The 21,196-nt window shown below is 41.1% G+C and overlaps 1 protein-coding gene across 2 annotated transcripts in view; it reads right to left on the bottom strand.

The window, feature by feature from the left end:
- The window catches only part of VGLL4 (vestigial like family member 4), a 331,581-nt gene that overhangs the window by 9,407 nt on the left and 300,978 nt on the right, over window positions 1-21,196 (bottom strand). For both annotated transcript variants that reach the window (XM_086938956.1, XM_086938955.1), the window contains one exon: window positions 3,351-3,573. In XM_086938956.1, coding sequence (XP_086795082.1) covers window positions 3,351-3,573 — 223 coding nt within the window. The remainder of the gene's footprint in view (window positions 1-3,350; window positions 3,574-21,196) is intronic.

Raw genomic sequence — 21,196 nt, 5'->3', positions numbered from 1 at the left:
ATCTTGAAAGGTGATTTGCTCTTTCCATGTGTGCTGCAGTGCAGCACACGTGGAATGAGCAAAAAACGAGGAGAAATTAATAATTTCTCCTCATATCACCAGTCTAAGCCCAGGTATTCCCTGGTCTTAGTTTTTGGCGCTGCCCCAGCCCAATATGGGGCAGTGTCAAAAAGTAATGAGTGTTGCAGTGGAACGCCCACTGCAACACCCACTGCCCGCCCCTTTCCCTCTAGGTTAAGCGTGAAATGGGGCCTTATTTACAAGCATTAAGCCACGTATCGTGGCTTAACGCCCCTTTGTAAATAAGGGGCTATCGCACCAGATCCCCAATAAAAGTGACGTTCTGGTGGCGATATCCCCTTGTAAATATGCCCCTAAATTTTCAGCCCTGTATTTTTATGTAAGACACTAATGGGTTCTCGCATGGCCAAAGCCAATAGGACAGACTTTTTCAAGTGTGCTGCAATTTTTTTAAATAATTATTTTTGCAAATGGGCAAAATGAAAAAGAAATTGTAAACATAAAAAAATTACAACTATAGCAGTGTCCCAGCAGCCCTGGCACTAAAGTACCGTCTTTTTCATGCCACTATGCACATGCAATCAGGCAAAATGTCATCAATGACAGTGCAAGATAGACAATGGAGGAAGATGGCTGACTGAAAGCTGCTTTATTTATTCATATGTGTATGCATTTTATTATACTTTTTTTGCTAACATGAGGCTGGCAGCACTGCTAAAGCAGACTCCAAGCCTGACCTGAAAATTTAGTGTAAGCACTCTAAATCAAAAATTCCTAAAAAGAAGGGTAAGTACTAGAATCGTGATTTTCACAGCGAAATTGGCCCAACCTCTTGAACAGAATGCCAAACAACAATGTCAGCATAGACGTAGAGAGGAACTCCAAACATCTAGTTTTACAACTTGGTGGGCAAAATATTGTCTCGCAGAACCAACAGGACCCTCCCCTCAGTATTATGCAAATGTTCCTTTAACACTACCAATGCAACCAAACATTTCTGATCATACAACAGTGCTGTTGCAATGGTCCCTCTATTATTGGCACACACTCACCTTGAACATGCGGCATGTCAGTCTACGGTGCTCATCTGTACCCGAGAGGACACACGTCCTAGTTTGCACTGAAGGTCAAACATGCTCGGGGGTTACCCTCGTGTGCACACAGGGATAGCAGGAATACCTTAACTCATACTATGACTCATTATATACTTGTGACTCCTGTTTACTTGGGTCACTTGGGTCCATAACACAGCTAATATACACCTTCTACTCATACACACATATGTATGTATGTATCTATAAATTATTTTATAGCGCGCTCCGTTACTGGAGAGTATCCTGGCGCGGGTAGAGGAGAGGTAGACAGTCAGACATACAAGAAAAAACTTAACTTACACTCTTGAACAGATGAGTTTTCAAATGCTTTTTAAAAACAGCCACTGAGGACATAGATCGTAGCTGGAGAGGGAGCAGAATAGATAATACATTCTGGTGTTTAATCTCATAACGTGTATTTGGGTTCCTTGTAGAGAGGGCATCTGTAAGCCATCTTTCTGTCTACAGGGAAAAGCTGCTCAAATTATTGATCCTGTCTGGCAAGGTCGGTCAGGTACAGTGAACATGTGCCAATCATTCAACATATGCCAATCATTCTGGAAACATACATCAGACTTAACGAATTATTGCCTGTAGGACAAACGCACACAGTGGTCCTCGCACTGCTAACTCGTACGTCTTCGGAGTGCTTCTTCCCACAAAATATCCAAAAAGCAAGAACAATGTAAATGAAACCTTGTACCTAAAGTAATTCATATACTGTGTTTTGTAAGACTACACAAATAATTGTGTACGAATAATAAGGTATGAAAACAGATTACTGGTAAGGAATTAGCACGTATTCTCAGGCTCAACACGTCAGCATAACATGCTTTAGTACATGCAATTAAGAAACCCTCAACAGACTTATGCTACTACCATAAATACGTTTCAAGTATAACTATAAATTGTAATGGCTTGAGTGGCTATTTCCTTTTTTACCAGACAAAACATTGCATCACTTCACAGAATAGAAAGTTGCCACAACATACATCATATTCAGCCAACCACAGGCACTTAATAGGTTAAAAAACAACCTTTTCCAGTTTCTGTTATGGTCGGTAAACGTTCAGCGTAAAAAATAAGGACTACGAAATTAATCACAACAATACGAGCCTAGAATCAGACCTTTACACTGAAATAAACGTGCACAGAACTGCTTCTCACCATATGCACAAATCAAACCGGCTTCTCGGGGAGGCAAACTTACTTCAAGTAGAAATGTTCAATGGTCATCTATCTGTTCCCTTATCAAATACAAGAGAAAGGTGTCTATTAACTAAACACAAAACCAACAGACCACCTTGACTCCAGTAACAGGGGGAATTAATTACAAGCATAAAGGGCACCTACACTCCAAAAGCAATATAGGACACAACAAAGGACAGTGGTGCGCTGTACAAATGCGGACAATAGAACTGGTAGCAACCAACTAAAAAACAACCTATAGCAGCCACAAACAAACGAGATTAATTGATTTTTATTAAACACCCTCTTGCAAACCGACAACAAAAAAAGGCAAACTATGCCGCGTAACTAAGCGTGTTGGTCAGATGAATTTTACTATATGAATTTAAAAAAATCTAATTCCAGAACTCGTTCATTGCCTTAATTATAGGTTTCCCCGCCGTACAAAAATGTCTCTCCTGGTGTGCATATTTTGTGATAGTTTATAGTGCAACCTGACAACTAATATAAGATGTCCTCCAACAGTATGTATAGGCCACCTCTCTCCCTAGTGACCAAGATCACACAACTAAACAACACACAAAAAAGAAATCGACAGATTAGCAACAACTCAAAATTAACTATTGAGCGTTTTTTAACCATCCATACTGATATCCCCTGAAGGGTTAGCATAGTGCACTCAGGAGATAAACTGTGAAGCCTTTTGAAGAGACAGTACTTTGGAAGTTCGAGTGGTTGCAAAAAATTCCAAGGAACTGGTGGTAAATAACAAGTGAATTTGCGGAAACAAAGGAAGTAGAAAATATTAAAGCCAACATATATATTCTTTGTGAAAAAAGTAAGTTAGTAAGCTGTAAGCTTTTAGCTGTAGAGCCTTTTGAAGTATGAATGGGGTCCGAGATGTCAACAATTGCATATGTCATATAAAAAACAAAGTGTGGTGCTGGTAGGTATGTGTTTAGACTGACTAGCATGGTCAAGTTTGAAAACCTTCTACCTTCAAAGCACAGGCTACAGTCTTGCTTTGCTAATATGGAGCCACATTACCTGCTGCCTCTCCATCGGGTTCAGTGCAGGGAGGAGGCCGACCGCGCGGGCAGCATCCATGCTGTTTTTGGTCAGTGCTAGAGGTTGATCCATGGCCAAGCTGGGGATCGAGGAGTACAAGTGATTCGCGTGGAGGCTCATGGTAGGTGCTACCGCTCTTTCGATGGGACTTCGGCTTCTGTCTCGGTGGTCTTTCCGATAATCCCCATTAACAGCCTTGGTTCTTTTAAAACAAAAACAAAACAAAACAATTTTTGCATACTCGGAGCTAAAAACATTTCAAAGTCATATCTGTTTATTGCATGAAACTAGCATTGTACATCATGATACCCACTGAGAAGGTTGGAGTAGTTTGCCACATAAGCAGTAGTGTAAATAAAATATAAGATGCAGAAGTTAGTTTAATTCGATCCAACTGTGCAATCACCAAACCTGAACTAAGACATTCAACTGTTGGCCAAAGCACCAGACAGGAGTGACTATCACTGATAGATCTTCTTTTTATGAAGAAAATCAGATTCTGCAAATCACGTTTGGTTCGTAAATGTTTAAAGAACAAACGATAGAAGAAAGAGGCAAATTTGGAAGTAGAGAACAATCAGCAAGTCATTTGTATTAAAATACATGTACAGAACTCAAGGCCACTTGCCAGAATGTTTTGCACCCTTGGAAAGCTCAGCATCTCTACTTGGCCCTTGCCAAGTCCAGCTACAGTGACCAGCTGCACAGTGTCGCGAACTACACGTTCAATGAAGCTGCCTCGATCAAGAAAATGTCCTCACACAGGCTCACACTCAAGTACATTTCATACATTTTTGGACTTCGGAAGGAATGAATTTCAGATTTACTGGAGGGGGCTTCAACTAAAAGGCACTCAAACGCAGCCGTCTTGTGTTTCCAGAAGTCATCACATGCTACTGTCACAGAACGCAGGAGTACTCAAGTACTCATCACAAGCATAAAAATGTGTGCCATCGAAAAGTGAAGGTGTATATTTCTACATACAGAAATGTCAGGCAAAAAAGCATATTTGCACTATAAGTTTTATGCACCAAGAATAAATATATTCCCCGTCTATAAACACTAAACCGACATGTGGCCCGAGTTTACCTAGCAAAGAGGCACACAATAAACGTGTAATGATTACAGTGCAAAGGTTAAGAAATACTACAACCTGTTTTGGCTTCAGGGTGACGTTCTCATTCGAGTTTTCTTTCAAATACAATACAGCGAGGACTGCATCATTTTAAAGGTGTTCTTTGGACTTAAGACTATCCCCCAGATGCATCAAGAACCCATTTTGCTATTCCTTAATAGCGAAAAATAACGATTCGCTATTAAGGAATAGCAAAATGCAATGCATTAAGAAATCCCTAAAAAAATTGCGATTTCTTAAAACTCCTTAATCGCGACTCGCAAATTGCGAGTCGCAATTAAGGAATACCTCCCCATTCATTCCTATGGGCCTAGAGGCCCATAGGAATGAATGGGAAGACATTCTAAATTGGCGAATCGCAATTAGCGAATCGCAAATTGAGAATGTGATTTCAAGGGTGCAGGGGTGTCCAAAGGACACCCTGTTGCAGCCCTGAAATTGATCTGTGCACATATGCTGCGCACACACATGCCCTTAGGCCATGTGTGCGCGCAACATGAAACTTTGAAAAATGCACTTTAGCAATTTTTCAAAGTTTTTGCAAATTACCATGAAGTTCAACTTCATGGTAATTTGCGAGCCCTATTAGCGAAATCGCTATTTTTTCAACTTTAATGCATTGCATTTAAGGAATCTCAATTTGAGATTCCTTATATGCAAGTAATCGCAATTTTGAGAATTCTTAATTTGCGATTTATGCATTTGGGATGATGCATCCCAAATGCAAAAATACCGGTCGCAAAGGGGCAGATTCTTAGAATCTGCCCCTTTGCGAGCGGATTTTACCTTGATGAATCTATGCCATAGTTTTTAATCAGATTCGAGAGAATAGTGATACAGGTACATTTAAGCAGTATGCTTATGCAAAGCACCTGCTCTAGGGAGCTCATCAAACCGAAAACTTGGACAAGGGTTTAAAGTGTACAAGACCTTTAGGATCAGCGTCTTCCTCGGAACAGGATATATTTTATATCTGGTTCTTATGAGATATGGGGACCTACCTTATCTTTTTATTGTAGCCCTGAACTCGAGAGAGCGAGATTATACAATGAGACTACACAGAGATAGCATGCAATAGACATATGTTGTCATGGTTTTACAATCACTGGGCTTTACGACTTACCCTGTCACACATTTACACACCAGCGCGCATCTGTGCACCTATCAATTTCCAATCATTGCATTTCCCGAAATGAGTTTAGAGATGAGCATATCAGGGTGGGAGAGTGGCTGATAGCCGAGTGTGAGAAGATTGCAGTGCAATATAAAAGTAGAAAAGTGTAAAGTACTAATATTCTCACGGGAAAAAGTGAGAACAATTACAAATTAATAAATAATTAATAATCCAGTAAATTATTGAACCGCACCATATAGATCTTGAAAAATGTGCCATTTTCTTGAGAAAATCTCGCTCTATTCTATTTGCAGCTCCAAAATGGAAAAAGAGTTTGTTAAAAAATGATTTTACAGAAGTAGTGGCCATTCGGATTCCTATCAAGGCTCATGGGAACTCACAGGCAGGCAAAGAGTAACAGTTTTTGCATATGTAATATTTGGAATATATTGCCTCCCCAACATCAACATGCAAGTGTCCTCTTAGACCCGGGGTGAAAAACATGCTGTTGAGGCAGGGTGTGTGGCAGTGGGACGGCTAGTCAAATTCATGCCAATCTTTCAACATAACCACTTTGGGGCTCACTGCAGGTAGTTCTAACTTGTGTGGCTAGGAAATCTGGCCTCCTGGTCCTATGCTGGACACCCTGCCATACTATAAAGCAAGAATCCGAAAGGATCAGAACCCAAAACTTCCAAGAACAGCTCAGTTAGTCCCTAGCATCTGAAGCTATTCTGACCCAGGTAGGTAGGGTTGGCAATCATACAGCACAAAGGTACACGTAAGATGTCATTGACACTTAGGCGCTGATGGAAGGCAAGGGCCAAAAAAAGCCAACACTTAAGCAAAAAGTTGAGGAAAAGGCAGGTTTTAGGGAAGATCAGGAAATTAGCAGCGGACCAAAGAGAGAAGAGTGGAGCTTAAAGGGAAGCTTTAGAAATTAGCTGGATCTCTCATACATTAAGTCTGTAATTTTAAAGAACAGGTGTGTGTATATATATATATTTTTTGGGGGGGGGGGAGTTTACCATCCTTTTTGAAACCAGCGCTCCGGGTGTCGAGAGCACCATTTACACAATCAACCTTTAAATGCAACGGCCCGCAATCTTACTGACAACAATCACACAAGCTCACAATTGCACGCAAATTCAGCAAAACATGTTATGATGTCAACTTCTTAATTCTTGGACGCACTCGTTTAAAAAAAAAAAAACTGTTTCCATGAGAGATCATCCAATGAGGACCAAGCCAGCACCACCAGTCCCACAATGCACTAACGTGGTAAATGAAAGGCGAGCAAACCTCAAGTATGGCTAAGGCCCGTGTCCCCTCTGCACAGTCCATCATAAAATGGCCAAGTCAAGCATTTCTGAAGTCAAGGTGGGCACAACCCCGGCACGCAAGTGCGCAAATGCGGCCTCAATGCCACTTGTATGCTTAGAAGAAACAATACCCTCTTTTGTCAAACTGGCACTCCTCTCCCTGTAAGTTCACTTGTGCTTTTAAGCATATCTGCACATTAATGCTGTTCCATTTAAGAAATGCAAATTCAATTCAAAAGATTTTTATCAGAGTCGATTTAACAGTTTCTTTTTACAAAGATTTTGCTGACTTTATTTGAACGTCGAAAATTAAGGCTATAGTGCCGCGCTCATGAACCTTACATATGCGCGTCTACCATTCTTTTTATCTTTGGCTGTTGGCTACGAGAAATATCTGGAAGACCAGTGTCTTTCACTATATCAATCCAACAACCAGTTGTGTTCGCTTTGCACTGTGTTGAGTTGTATGTTTCACTGCAAAGTGAAACTAAACAGTGGAAAACCACCATGGCGTCATTAAGGTTTTCAATGCATTGAATGTAAAGGCTGTGAGGTGGCTAGTCAAATTTCCCTCAAAAAGAATCCATTTTTGTTCTTCAAATTGGCAAATGAAAACTTTGAGCATCTCTACATTCAAAAGCAGGCTCTAGCCGAATATCTTTAAAGGGCAATAGGAAACCTCTGAGCCACTTTCACTTCCTTGGGACTTTTCATTGTTGACATAGCTCACGAAGGTTCTTGCTCTATAGGGCTGAGCTGTGCAAATATCCGGAGTTAAACATATGTTGCGATATCCAGATCAATTTCAATGTTAAGGCCGTAGAAACCTGTGGGAAAAATCCGCCCACTGCTGAGCCAAGCAGAAAACCAGCGATCTCCAGCTCACTTCCTATAGCACGCCCTTCACCTCCTGTAGCACACTCTTCACTTCCTGTAGCACGCCCTTCCCTTCCTGCAGCGATTTGTCAAAGACGTCAAACTCTTAAATCAGGGTACTCTCATTCGAAACCATGGTAGAAGATGCAACACACAATTTAATTGGCTACTTACAGTGCTACTTTAAGCTTTACAAGGATGACCAGTGGAGAAATCAAGGCACTTTGGACTCCCAAAAGCACCCAGGACTGCCTTTCGGAGCACCAGGCACATGCCATCAAGTAGTCATCACCTTCCTCCTCTACTGGTACTATTCTAAGTAAGGTTATAAGCAGTGCATTGACTAAAATAAAACTATCATATTTTTAAACTAGGGGGTTCAGAAAAAAATTCACTGAAAGTCCCCTACAAACAATGTTCTACTCCACCCCAATCCTCCCAAACAAAGTGGCAAGACATGCCTAAATTCCTGAACTCTCCACCACCTGAAATAAAAGGCCACCTGATCTCGGTATAACTGATATTTCTGCCATTTTTAGTTAGGCCTGCAGAAAGGCCTAGACCAAACTTCTCACCAGGGCTAAATGTCTCTCCAGTACATGAAAGAGTGACAGGCTGACATAGTCATTCTCTTTTTCTAATCATAGCCTAGAGATCAGCTTACAAAGGTCTCACCTATGATATGCCAACAGCCAATAATAAATGAAAACTGCTGAGTGACTCACACAAGTAAGAGTAGATCTACATCGTATGCGCCACTCTGGGAAGTAAGAGACCTGCCTCTTACACACCACTCTGGAAAGTGAAAGTAAGAGATCTGCATCTTACACACCACTCTAGGAAGTAAGAGTTCTGCATCTTACACACCACTCTGGAAAGTGAAAGTAAGAGATCTGCATCTTACACACCACTCTGGGAAGTAAGAGTTCTGCATCTTACACACCACTCTGGAAAGTGAAAGTAAGAGATCTGCATCTTACACACCACTCTAGGAAGTAAGAGTTCTGCATCTTACACACCACTCTGGAAAGTGAAAGTAAGAGATCTGCATCTTACACACCACTCTGGGAAGTAAGAGTTCTGCATCTTACACACCACTCTGGAAAGTGAAAGTAAGAGATCTGCATCTTACACACCACTCTAGGAAGTAAGAGTTCTGCATCTTACACACCACTCTGGAAAGTGAAAGTAAGAGATCTGCATCTTACACACCACTCTAGGAAGTAAGAGTTCTGCATCTTACACACCACTCTAGGAAGTTAGAGATCTGCATCTTACACACCACTCTGGGAAGTGAAAGATCTGCACCATGCTCCCCGCTCTGGGACGTAGTGATGGCCGTACGCAGAGGGCTAGAAGTAGGAGAGCCTTCCAGCGAATGAGAAAATAGGAGCTGCTGCTCAATCGCCTGTGTGCACAGTACAGCTGTGCATGAGAACGTATTTTGTATATGACGACAGGTAGTAACTTAGACCAAAGATGATAAACAAATAATGCTAAGATTTGAAAAGCAAAGCTGTGATAACCACGACTCTGGATCAAATATATACTTTACGCCAACAAATCAAGTTGCCCAGAACGGCATATCTTCCAAACCATTCTAGCCAACCATACACCACAACAGTGGGCAGTGTGCAGAGGGGCACTGTTGTTACATAGAGGACTCAGAACCTATCAATGATGCAGATAATGCATTAGGCCTAGAGTCGCGATCAAACATATTTGAACGATTATAATATAGAAGATTCTTGGGTAAGTAAGAAAGCGACTATTTAAATTGAAAAACCTGAGCAAAACTAGAAATCCATTCGCAAGCATACTCAAACACTGAATGAATCAAAGAGCAGGTAAGACACTGCCATCATACAAAGAGCTCAATGTATGACAGGGGAAACCCATTAAACCAAACGGTACCTGGGTAATATAGACTTAAATACAAAAATGGTACCTTGGTGTACGCGGTATGTATAATAATTTGAAATGATAAGGAATAAAAGTAAAATACTCCCTATATTAGTGTTTGTATCACTGTGACCAAACTAAGTATTTATATCTCTTTTATATCGTCCCCTATCTCTTCTTGACCCACAGACACGTTAGAGGTTATTACCAAATGATTTTTCTTTTTTCTTTTTATCAAATAAAAAAGTTTATATATCTCTCAATTATAATTTCAAACACATTTGTATATACAAATACTTTTTACATATATACAACAAAAATAGAAGCCCTTCGTTTTGAGTTAGGATGTCTCAACAAAACCTAAAACAGACATTCCTATTGAGATCACGCAGACTCATATGAGGAAAACAATTAGGTCGAAATGATTTAAACCCAATGTCTTAAAGATCCCTCATCACACTATTCAAATTAATCAAAATTATTTATATGTATCTGCCGTCTCTTTATGGTCGACGCGTTTCAGCCAATCAATTCTGGCCTCTTCAGGACTAGGGCTATTTACAATCCATCGTGTACTCGAGTCGGCAACCCTTTACAACTATTCAATTGGCTCTTATATCAGTGTAAACCCTCTCTGCTCGCTTGGAAATCCAAGTCAGGGTAATACTGCAATATCGGTAAACCTCACGACTTCAGCGTTAGGCTCGCGCTCCAAGCGCTTCTTAAAGTATTTATAAATCACGGGTGAAAACCTCAGTCATGCGCGTTCCTTTCTCCCCGGGGTGTTTTATGTTGTCTCTCCTAGTTTTCAAAAAAGGTTGTCTCTCTGTCGTGTTTGAAATTGTCCGCCTCTACAAGTTAACGAAAGTGTCGTTAACTTGTAGAGGCGGACACTTTCAAACACGACAGAGAGACAACTTTTTTGAAAACTAGGAGAGACAACATAAAACACCCCGGGGAGAAAGGAACGCGCATGACTGAGGTTTTCACCCGTGATTTATAAATACTTTAAGAAGCGCTTGGAGCGCGAGCCTAACGCTGAAGTCGTGAGGTTTACCGATATTGCAGTATTACCCTGACTTGGATTTCCAAGCGAGCAGAGAGGGTTTACACTGATATAAGAGCCAATTGAATAGTTGTAAAGGGTTGCCGACTCGAGTACACGATGGATTGTAAATAGCCCTAGTCCTGAAGAGGCCAGAATTGATTGGCTGAAACGCGTCGACCATAAAGAGACGGCAGATACATATAAATAATTTTGATTAATTTGAATAGTGTGATGAGGGATCTTTAAGACATTGGGTTTAAATCATTTCGACCTAATTGTTTTCCTCATATGAGTCTGCGTGATCTCAATAGGAATGTCTGTTTTAGGTTTTGTTGAGACATCCTAACTCAAAACGAAGGGCTTCTATTTTTGTTGTATATATGTAAAAAGTATTTGTATATACAAATGTGTTTGAAATTATAATTGAGAGATATATAAACTTTTTTATTTGATAAAAAGAAAAAAGAAAAATCATTTGGTAATAACCTCTAACGTGTCTGTGGGTCAAGATGAGATAGGGGACGATATAAAAGAGATATATATACTTAGTTTGGTCACAGTGATACAAACACTAATATAGGGAGTATTTTACTTTTATTCCTTATCATTTCAAATTATCATACAAAGAGCAACGCAAGTGTCTGCCTTAAAGGTTATTACTTGTAATGTACTGACTGCAGTTTATTGTGTAGGCTTGTATGGAGCACATTCATAGCTGGAAAAAGCAAAACAAATCACAGCGTCAATTCACCATGCACCATCATACTTTCAACAGGTGTTACTATTAAACAATGTCACAATACTCGATTTACTACCCCCGAAAGAGCTAAGTATAATGTGGTGTTCGTGGAGTTAGATCTCGTGACCTGCAGATCACCATGTATGTAAGGGCCAATGGTTTAACTCACTGATCCATCCTGCCAGCAAAGCACAAGATGTACTACATTGTAGCTGCTTCACACACCTGACAACTTGCAGCACCACTATGTTGAATCTACTCAATTGATGGGATTGGTTGGAAGGGTGTTAGTTCGCGGTGGTTTATGTGGGAGGTGTTTTGCTGCTGCGCTCCTATTGTGTGATATAGGGCACAGCGCCTCAACACGCAGTAGAGTAAAAATGTATGAGAGGACAGTTAAGCCAGTGCACTGATGCCTAAGTGGAAGGATGAGGGAAGCAGTATGGCGTAAGTGGGAAAAAATTGGTATTGTGTTCGACTGGCACAAGATGCTCAGTTTGTATCGCAGCAAACGTATAGCTACCCTTACGCATGGAGTGAAGCAAAGAGACACAGCTACCCACACTTGTGCTTACCATCCATGCAAGAGATTTCTATGACCACATACACAATTATGACATATGTTTTCAGTTTCTAATAATACAAGTTAACTACCTATAAACAAATACAGTTGCATAACAATGTACGCTAATACAACGCTAAACTAATACCGGACACAACTTCAACTAAAAGAAATTAAAAACATCTCAAAATCAACCAGTAAGGTACAATGAGAAAACAGCAATTCAAAAAAATATGCAAGTTTGCGAAGAGATCTAAGTTGTATGAAAGTCCCAAAGAATTTCCGAAGCACTCGTGGGAATGTGCAACTGTCCCAAAATCCTCTGGGTGATGGCATGTGTAAGTGTTTTCATATATGTAAATGTATGAAGTACATTTGCAACTTTCATCTTTTTGTTGGTCTCACGGAAAATATATATTTCCTTTGCAGAAACCTCTGAACCCCTTTACATACCGCCAATTTGGAGGCGCTCACTCGCCCATTACCACCTTAAAATCGGATTTGTTTCTGGCCTTGACATTTCCAAGGTGAGAGACTGCCTACAAATGTTTAATGAATACTACCAAATGGGCAAGTCTGTGGTCTTCACCACCTTCAAGTGAAGCCACTATGGAGTCACAACAAACCACCCCACAGAATGTTCGTGGTCCGGATCTATTTGCCCATACATAGAAAGCGCAATCTGTGAATCTGTAATGTGGACCTGCACATGATGTCAACCCATTTGTACACTAATTACAATCTAAGTATGTTATGAATGAGGTCCTGTGTTCCTTCAGATAAATGTCCAGAGGTCCATAATTCAAAAACAGTGTCTACTTCCCTTTCTCCACTGGCTTTGAAGAGCAATTTCAAGATGAACAGGCTGGGGTGGTATGTCGAGTGCACACAAACCGGGAACTACAGTTCCATTATACATGACAAAACAAGTGACTGATGAGCTTTTAACACACTTCATCTACTTGGAAAAATTCAAGCATTCTTTTATAGGCCAAGCAATCAATGTACTTCCCACTGCTATGAAGTCACTTTTGAGAGTGGTTGTTGTGTAGTTCTGGTTTAGTAGTGTATGTTGCTCTTCTGAAAGCACCAGGCCGCTAAAGCTGTGTGATACTGGTTGAAAAGGGAGGTCCAGGGTGAAAATTAGGTTTTACATTTTGGGACAGGGAGGAGTGGACGCTGATGTTTTTGGTCCAAAAACGGGCACAATATAAAAAAAAATCTGAGTTAAAGAGCAAGAATGCACTAGGAGTGTTTAGCAATAATTAACGGAGGGGTGCATTTGTAAGCTTTTAAAAAGCTGCATTATTTATTGTAAGCAATAGGTGTTTGTATCATTATTGCTGGTGTGTACGGAAACGTTCAGAAAACTGACAAAGTACTGTAACCAAGTGTCTGTCTTTGCTCTTTTTGGCTCAATATCCCATTTTGTTTTGCACAATGTGCACTTCCTTCCCACCTCATGTTTAGCTTGAACTAGCCTTATTATGTCTGAAGTATACAGTGGTGACACCCATTTCCAGGAATTGTAAAACTCTCCACGTGAATCTATGGAGTTACAGCACAGGAAAGAAAACACAGATTTCTCTTTAAGAAGAGGAACTGGTACCACCTAATTAAAAATTAATTTTCTACCACTGCTTTTTAAATTTGCTATAGCACCTCTTATTTGAAAACTGTGAAAGGGTGAACATCTGGCTTCCTGCCAATCATGGGATGCACTAACCTGCCGAGTGTATCTTACTTAAAATTCATTTTGGATATCTGGAGGATCAGATGATAACTGGTAATTACCAGGTTGGAATTTCGGATGTCTGCCCAACATGAATCGTTTCTGGGTATTTAGGTAGTTGATGGAAATGTTTGTGCAGGTCAAACAGGTGTGTTCTCTTAACTCTAGGGATATACAAGTCGTATATGGTCTTAAATGCACGGCTCGGGTACTCTCTCCCCAATCCACCCACCTTAGGGGAAAAAAAAGAAAACCAAGCAGTGCTAAATTGCCAAAGCCAACAGGACCAACGCTCGCTGGCTGTCAACTTCTGACTTTGCCAGTATTTGTAAATTCTTTTTGTAAAACTGTACAAAGGAGCTCCTTTTTTATACGCAAGTACTCATTGTGAAAGAGAAGAATTACATCGATCATAGAAATGTTAGACAATGGCTGAAGTGGGCTGACAAATGGTTGAAGAGGTGTGGCTGAATGCTATACAAGTACAAAATCCATATAAATAAATATACAAAAAAAATGAGTATGCACTCTTTTTGAATGTTTGGCAGTGGTTTCAAAGCTCGTATTTCACAGAAAGAGGCCTACCAGTTACTTATATCCCGCAATTCACAGAGCTGAATTTAATCGTATCATATTTAGCTTCCCTGAACAAATAGGCCTTTATTACAGTGCTGATAAAAAATGCTATCAAAATTGAGAGCTGCTCTTAGACCATTAATCAGCACACCTAAAAAGCTCACTTTTGCAGCCCCATGCTTGGTGCAATAACCTTCCAATGAACTCCCCATGCCTAGTGTGTGAAAATAAACATTTTAAACATTACACTCTACCACTGCACTTCATTTTCTTTCTCAACATAGGTCTTGCTAAACTTACTCTAGGGTCAACGTACTACAAAAGTAAATAAAACACGTTTAAGAATGCAGGTTTTTAATTTCCTTACAATGCGCTTTGCATTTAAAATTTGATTTATAATGCACATCGTTGCACTAAACACATTTTCAATGTTAGCACATTAACACCGATAAAAAGGTCTAAAAACATTGAGAAACAAATCTGCAGTCTCATGCGAACAATTAATACAAAAGGACTCAAATTGAATAAAATAATCTAATACCTAAAAAACACATGATGAGTAACGTGATTCATGGTCCTATACTGCCATTTCGAGCTTTAGTTGATATTTATAACACACTCCGCGCCTTAGGATTTGCTAGGGTCACCTAAACGCCTTGATGGCAATATTGGCCCCTGCTACAGTTACCCTTTATGTATGCATGTATATAGTCCTGGCTAATGTCAAGACTAGAGGGAAAAAAGTATCTCCTCTGCCCAGATCCAGCAAAAAGGGATAAGAGATAAAGCAATTCGAATTGCTAAGAATTAAGGGAAGGTTCTACATCCCAAGCAACTCTATGTCACGTGGAAAGCTTCTATAGAAAATAGCCCTGTGATTGATAACTGTCCATCTATAAGGCAGTATGTTATATACCTAGAAAAATGTTGGTAAGGTACCCCCGATGATGGGAGGTGGCAGGGTTTTGTGCATGGATGACACAGTGCTGTTTGGTCACACACTGTATGGACGTTCGAGAAAATGGCGTGCAGGCAGGACTTCTGGATAGTAACAAAATGGACCTTAACGAATGTACAGCCCAATACTGTGTCAACAAAGAAAACAAACAAGCACAACGATACACGAGGTATCATTTATGCCATCTTCAAAAAGCAAGACGACAATCTTCCTTCTACTAGAGGTGTACGTTCAGGGTACTAGTCATAAATGCATTGTGGTGTACGTAAAGTAGCGCTCTTATATATAACCTTAGATGGCTTTGTCAATTGGTGTGCACCCTGAATATTGACCCCAGAATATGAATGGGACACAATACCAAGGTCAAATTATTCCACCTAAAAAAAAAAAGAAATAGGTATGATAAGACTAGATATTCGAGACCTAACTGCATAGACCTCATCTTCAAGGTACACAGAGATAGAGTCATGAATAGTAAATCCATACTTCCTTATAGACACTTGCCATCCGATATTTTGTCCCTTGATATTCTTGTACCAAACTTTTCTGGGGGCTGATAATCAGCAGCACAATCTCAAGAGGAAATACATCAGGGCAACATTTACACTTAAAATGACGCAAGCAAAGAAACTGTTAAGTTCATTGTGTCTGGACATCGCTTTCCCGGTTCCTTGACGACCCTTCCAAATAAAGTGCCCCCTCACTTGAGATGTATTTTGAACCTCTCACTTGAGGCTCCTTGAAGCCCACTCTTTGTATGACTCATGCGCTGGATGCCCAGCCTTCCCACCACGCGGGCATCAGTCACGTGAAGGCGGACACAAAGTGCATCTGATGCCATAACACAGCCCACCATTCATTGGGGCGACATTCTACGATGTGTGTGGGCGGGAACAGACATGGACGGAAAGCCCTTGGTGCCACCGCCCACAGGGCAGTAGGTTTTGACTAAGATTCTTTTCTGTGACTAGTGTGCAAGGAACACACGTGGGCACCCTTTCCCCCAGAAGATAGTAGAGCACATTACTTACTATGAGTGCCAGAAACTTAGCACGTTCAAATATTATGATGCATGTAGTCTTGCTAGCCTTGAGAGAGGACGTCCACGCAGCCATCTGCAGGACAGCAGGCCTGAAAAATATCCGGAAACAGATAACAGTAGTCTGTTTCTGCATAGCACTTCATTCTGTAACTCTGCACTGTATACAAATAATGGAACTATTATTTTCCAAGTTAATGGAAAATGAACTTAAAGACCTTGGAAGGATGGAAGGCTGACAACCTTGTCCCCTTGCAGACCACTGCATGTTTCAGCAGTGGTCAGCAAACACAAGGAGTTATCCTGATGCATTGGACTGTGCAGGCATGCAGTCAAGGCGATCGAGCAAGCAATCAAGGAGCTCTCACTCATTGGTCTAGTAGTGTACAGTTAAATTTTTTTTAACAATTCACACCAAAGGTTGTTGGTTCCAACTGAGGCCATCATAATTCAATAATCCACTGTTAATCTTCTTAAAGTATGTTAGTGTTCTGTAAAGTATGCAGGAGTACATTTTAACATTGTTAACAGGAGTCGCTGCATGCACTATGTTTAATTTGGAGACAAAAATCCTTCATAAAGTAAAATTATAAGGCATATTTCCTTCAGTAAGTCCTCTAGAAATCCCTTTCTTTCAGTTGTATAACATCATCTGCCTTAAAAACAAAGCCTCGAGCTTACTTTTATCATATGGTGTGGGAATGTCCTGTGATTGTTGTTTGCTTGAAAAATCAATAAAATTCAGTTTATAAAAAATACAACAAAAATAACAAAGCCTGCGCCAAATTATCTCCTCGTCAATGGCAAAAAAGGCTGCGGTTAAAATGTGTCCTCTTGCAGCATGCAGCGGAAATGTAGAAATATTTTTACACAATAATATTTCAGGATATGTGTCAGCCCGCTGCAGTGTTTACAATTCACACTGTATCTAGAGGCTAAACCCGCCCACATCAAACAGCTCAAGTGAAAAGACAACTTCCTGTCTAGAAGTACAGAAAAAAGCAACCTTGGTTTTTATTTTTATTTAAGAACTATGTGTGCACGCACACAGCCCAACCCCTCCCCTCCCCGCCAAGTGTAAGTATAGTTACACAACATCGTCAAGTACACACAAGGTGACACAACCCAATAGAACATAATATTGGTTATGGTCCTAAGAGTGCATACAAGATATTTTTTCTCCATCTCAAAACTCTAACCGCAAAGCACTTTAGTCTAACAAGTGTTCCTTTTGCAAAACGTGGGGACTTATATACCAATAGCAGATATTCTGAAACTGTAGCGGAAACCGCTGTGTAAGTGGGGAGCAACATAATTATGTAGATACATCTTTCGCCATGGGTTTAAAGCCAACAAGGACACAAGAGATGGATTCTTCAACACTGTAGTTGAAATGCCCTTAATTCTGCCCACTTTTCTTTCTGGGTTCTCTAAGCATTTGAACTCCAGGTGGGCTTCTGTCCCAAAGAAGGAACAATTGTGTTTAAAATCACAATATCCCTGTGGTCTGGTACATGTTTTTAAAATTGAAGGCCCAGCATGCCCCTTTTCTATCAACCATACCCTATGGCCTGTCAACACCCGCCCTCCTGGTCACTGTTCAACAGAACAGCCGGCCAGTGCTTTTGCAAACACAAGTTAACACCTGTCTGATCCCAATACATTAAATTTTTTACATTTATTTTACAGAGTTTTATATAGAGCAAACTTGACCCGAATCGGGTATCAGAGCGCTTTACACAGCACCAGTTGCGTTACATGAGGATACATTCATTTTTTGTTAGGCACTGGGAGATCAAGCTATTTGCCCAGAATCACAGGATGTTCAGCGTCATTGCCAAGACTCGAACCCAGTTTCCCAGATTCGAGGAAGACCGCCCTAGCAGTTAGGCCAACTCCTCTCCCCATCCCTGTTAGTGGCACCCTTTGTTTTGCCCACTACTAAATCTGTGAGTACGGTACTTTCTAACAGTACAGACTAATAAATGGAGAAACCTTTGATCCAATTAATTAACTTTTTTTCAACCCTGGGTTTCTTCAAGTATGATCACATTCTTTGGGCTCTATAGCTACTGGCTTCATTAGGGTGCTCACTTTGGCACAGATGGGAATGACGATTTTGGCGACACCACAGTTTTCCTTGGTCGCTCCTCAATGGCCTCCCCTGTAGTGGCTGATCCATCTCTTTTGTAGGTGTGAACACATACTCATCAACACAATGACACGGCCGCATAATTTCACTTTTCTTTTGTTATGATACTGTACTACCAAAATCCAATAGGTCCTAAATGCAAGACCTATTGGCTGTGCCAATGCTTGTAAAAAGCTGCATCACATTATCCTCACAATAATTTATATCCCCTGTGGTTCCCTACTGCTTCCGGTCATCTTCAACCTTTGTCGGAAGCTGCTTAGTGTTCTACTTATAGATGTTGGAATCGTGGATCTCCAATACGCGAAACGCTACTCAAAAGTCTTCCCTCCTTCAGACATGCAACGCCTCAAACACTGCATGCAAATCATCCAGCGCTTGGATGTCCAGCGCCTACATGAAGCACAACCCAACCAATACAGAATTCATGTTATTAGTGAAGAACAACAGAGAAGAAACAGTGTACATATGGGTCAATGACACGAACCTTGACGGCTTCAAACCCCAACTTTCCCCGAATGCCAAGTCACTTGGATTCACCCTTGACAGCAATCTCAAAGAACACCTTGCCCAAAAATAAAGAGACAGCCTCATTCTGGTCAAACTCAACTGGCTCCCATAGCCGGCCCTCACCATCTTCATAATCAGATGCATCCGTTACAAAGCCATTGCGACCAGCACGCTAGCTTATCTTGCGAGAGGACCAGCATCTCTGCACAACTGAAGCCACAGCACCATAAGAATGCATGCAGACTAATGAAAGTATAAAGAAAAAACATGGCAGAAGACCGTGTCCATGTATGCACCCAGAATCTAGAACAGCATCCCTGTAGCAATAAGACCCGTCGCAATGCTGCTCAAATGTAGGAAAAGCTTTGAATATTCACCTGTTTAAAGAACAGATCACAATGAATTAACCGTCCACAACCCAGGTTCCTCTCCTCTTACTAGTTGACGCTATGTTGGTCTTTGACTATGTACAGCACTCACCTACCTTCTGGCTAGTTTTGTGCTACAGAAATATCTTATGCATACACACAGACGCAGTGATCTGAAGGAAGAGATATTCCTATTATTTATCAGACAGCTTACAAATATGATTTCGCACACACCTTGGCAACACACTGCTTACTGATAAAATGTACACTCCTAAAGGAGGCAACTTTCACACACAAGAACATATTTTTGCCCAAAATTATAAATCGGAGACTTTTGGAGCATAGGGTACACAATTCCAGACAAGACCTTTCATTCTCTTTGTCTTGATGCAACGTTAAAGTTAAATTGTCTGCTCGAAGAGAGTTGACGTTTCTTGCACCCTCATTACACCAGAGGGCTCCCTCAAGAAGCAGCGATGCTAAGTCTTTCCTCGTGCCCTGAAAGCTTGAACCCACCGTTCTAGCACCCGGAAGAGCTGGAAAAGTAACTGCATTTGTTGACCTATCTAAGGGAATCACAAGAACATAACACAATACCACACAGGAAGTAACATGTCACATTTAAAAGAGAAGAACCACGAAATAAGGCAAAAGCGACCACAATAACAATACAAAACACATGGCAATAATCCAGCAGAAATACACAGCAGCTTAAACAACAGAACACAGCAACACCACAACAAAATGCCACACACCAAATATGCACAATCATGTTTGTCGCACATTACCACCTGCAGAAACCTGTTTTCGCAATACAGCGTTAAAAGGTGCCTGCACCAGGCACTGCCTTACCTTACCACCTACAACATCATACAGCATAACGACCAGAGCTGCCGACTTTGGAGCTGGGAAACCAGATTTGAGTCTCGGCGTTGACCCCACACCATGTGATTCTGGGCAAATCACTTAGTGTCAGAAATGAACGTGTCCTTCTGTAATGTAACTTGTGCGCGTGTACAACGGTCCAATACCTTCCTGGACCAGTTGGCGCTATATAAAACCGCTACAAACCAACAAGAAGTGCGAGTCAAAAATGTTTTGTGGTACTGTCCCCGGAGCGAAGATGGTCTCAAGATGTCTCCTTTAAGTAAGACTATGTTCACCGCGGGCTTCCTGGAGCAGGCCGCCCCCGCTCACAAACACGGTTTCTCGGAGTTTGCTCGCATCTGTTACATCAGCGTTTCTCGGCCCACTGGCGGCTTCCATTCCAAGCGTGCCATTCCGAGAGAGCTCGGTCTGCAACAAACCATCGCTTCACGTGAACACATTCCAGCAGCCCGCGTGCCGCTCCGAGGAAGAAACACCTACTGTTCCCAGCAGCAACGGATGATGACGTGAACTGGGGCGAACCTATGGCTGGCAACTCGTGTTAACGCTTATCTGGTGGAAATGTCAAAGCCTTTTATTTACAGACGAAATATGAACGCCCCAAACTATGAAAGCATCCCGGCTTCTTCGAGGAGAGTAAATTAATTCCACAAAGATGCATCTTGCTATCTGAAATAATCCCGTTTGAGGATAAAAAAAACCTGCATTGCGAGTTATGATTTTACAAGAAAACAAAAAAATTAGCCATTGTGAACACCTCTTCCTTCACGGTACGTTAGGTATGTGGGGGAGGGGCATGAAGGTCAACGGTCACATGCTCAGTTCAGCAATGGGTTTGGAGAAACAGCGCCCAGTGGTAGGAGCAATGCACTCAGAACATAGCAAAATGTGTTCCTGTTTATAT

The sequence above is a fragment of the Lissotriton vulgaris genome, chromosome 9 (genome assembly GCF_964263255.1).
Source record: "Lissotriton vulgaris chromosome 9, aLisVul1.2, whole genome shotgun sequence".
In the NCBI taxonomy this organism is placed as follows: Eukaryota; Metazoa; Chordata; class Amphibia; order Caudata; family Salamandridae; genus Lissotriton; species Lissotriton vulgaris.
Note: the sequence above shows the minus strand (reverse complement) of the source record. Positions and strands in the feature narration are given on the sequence as shown.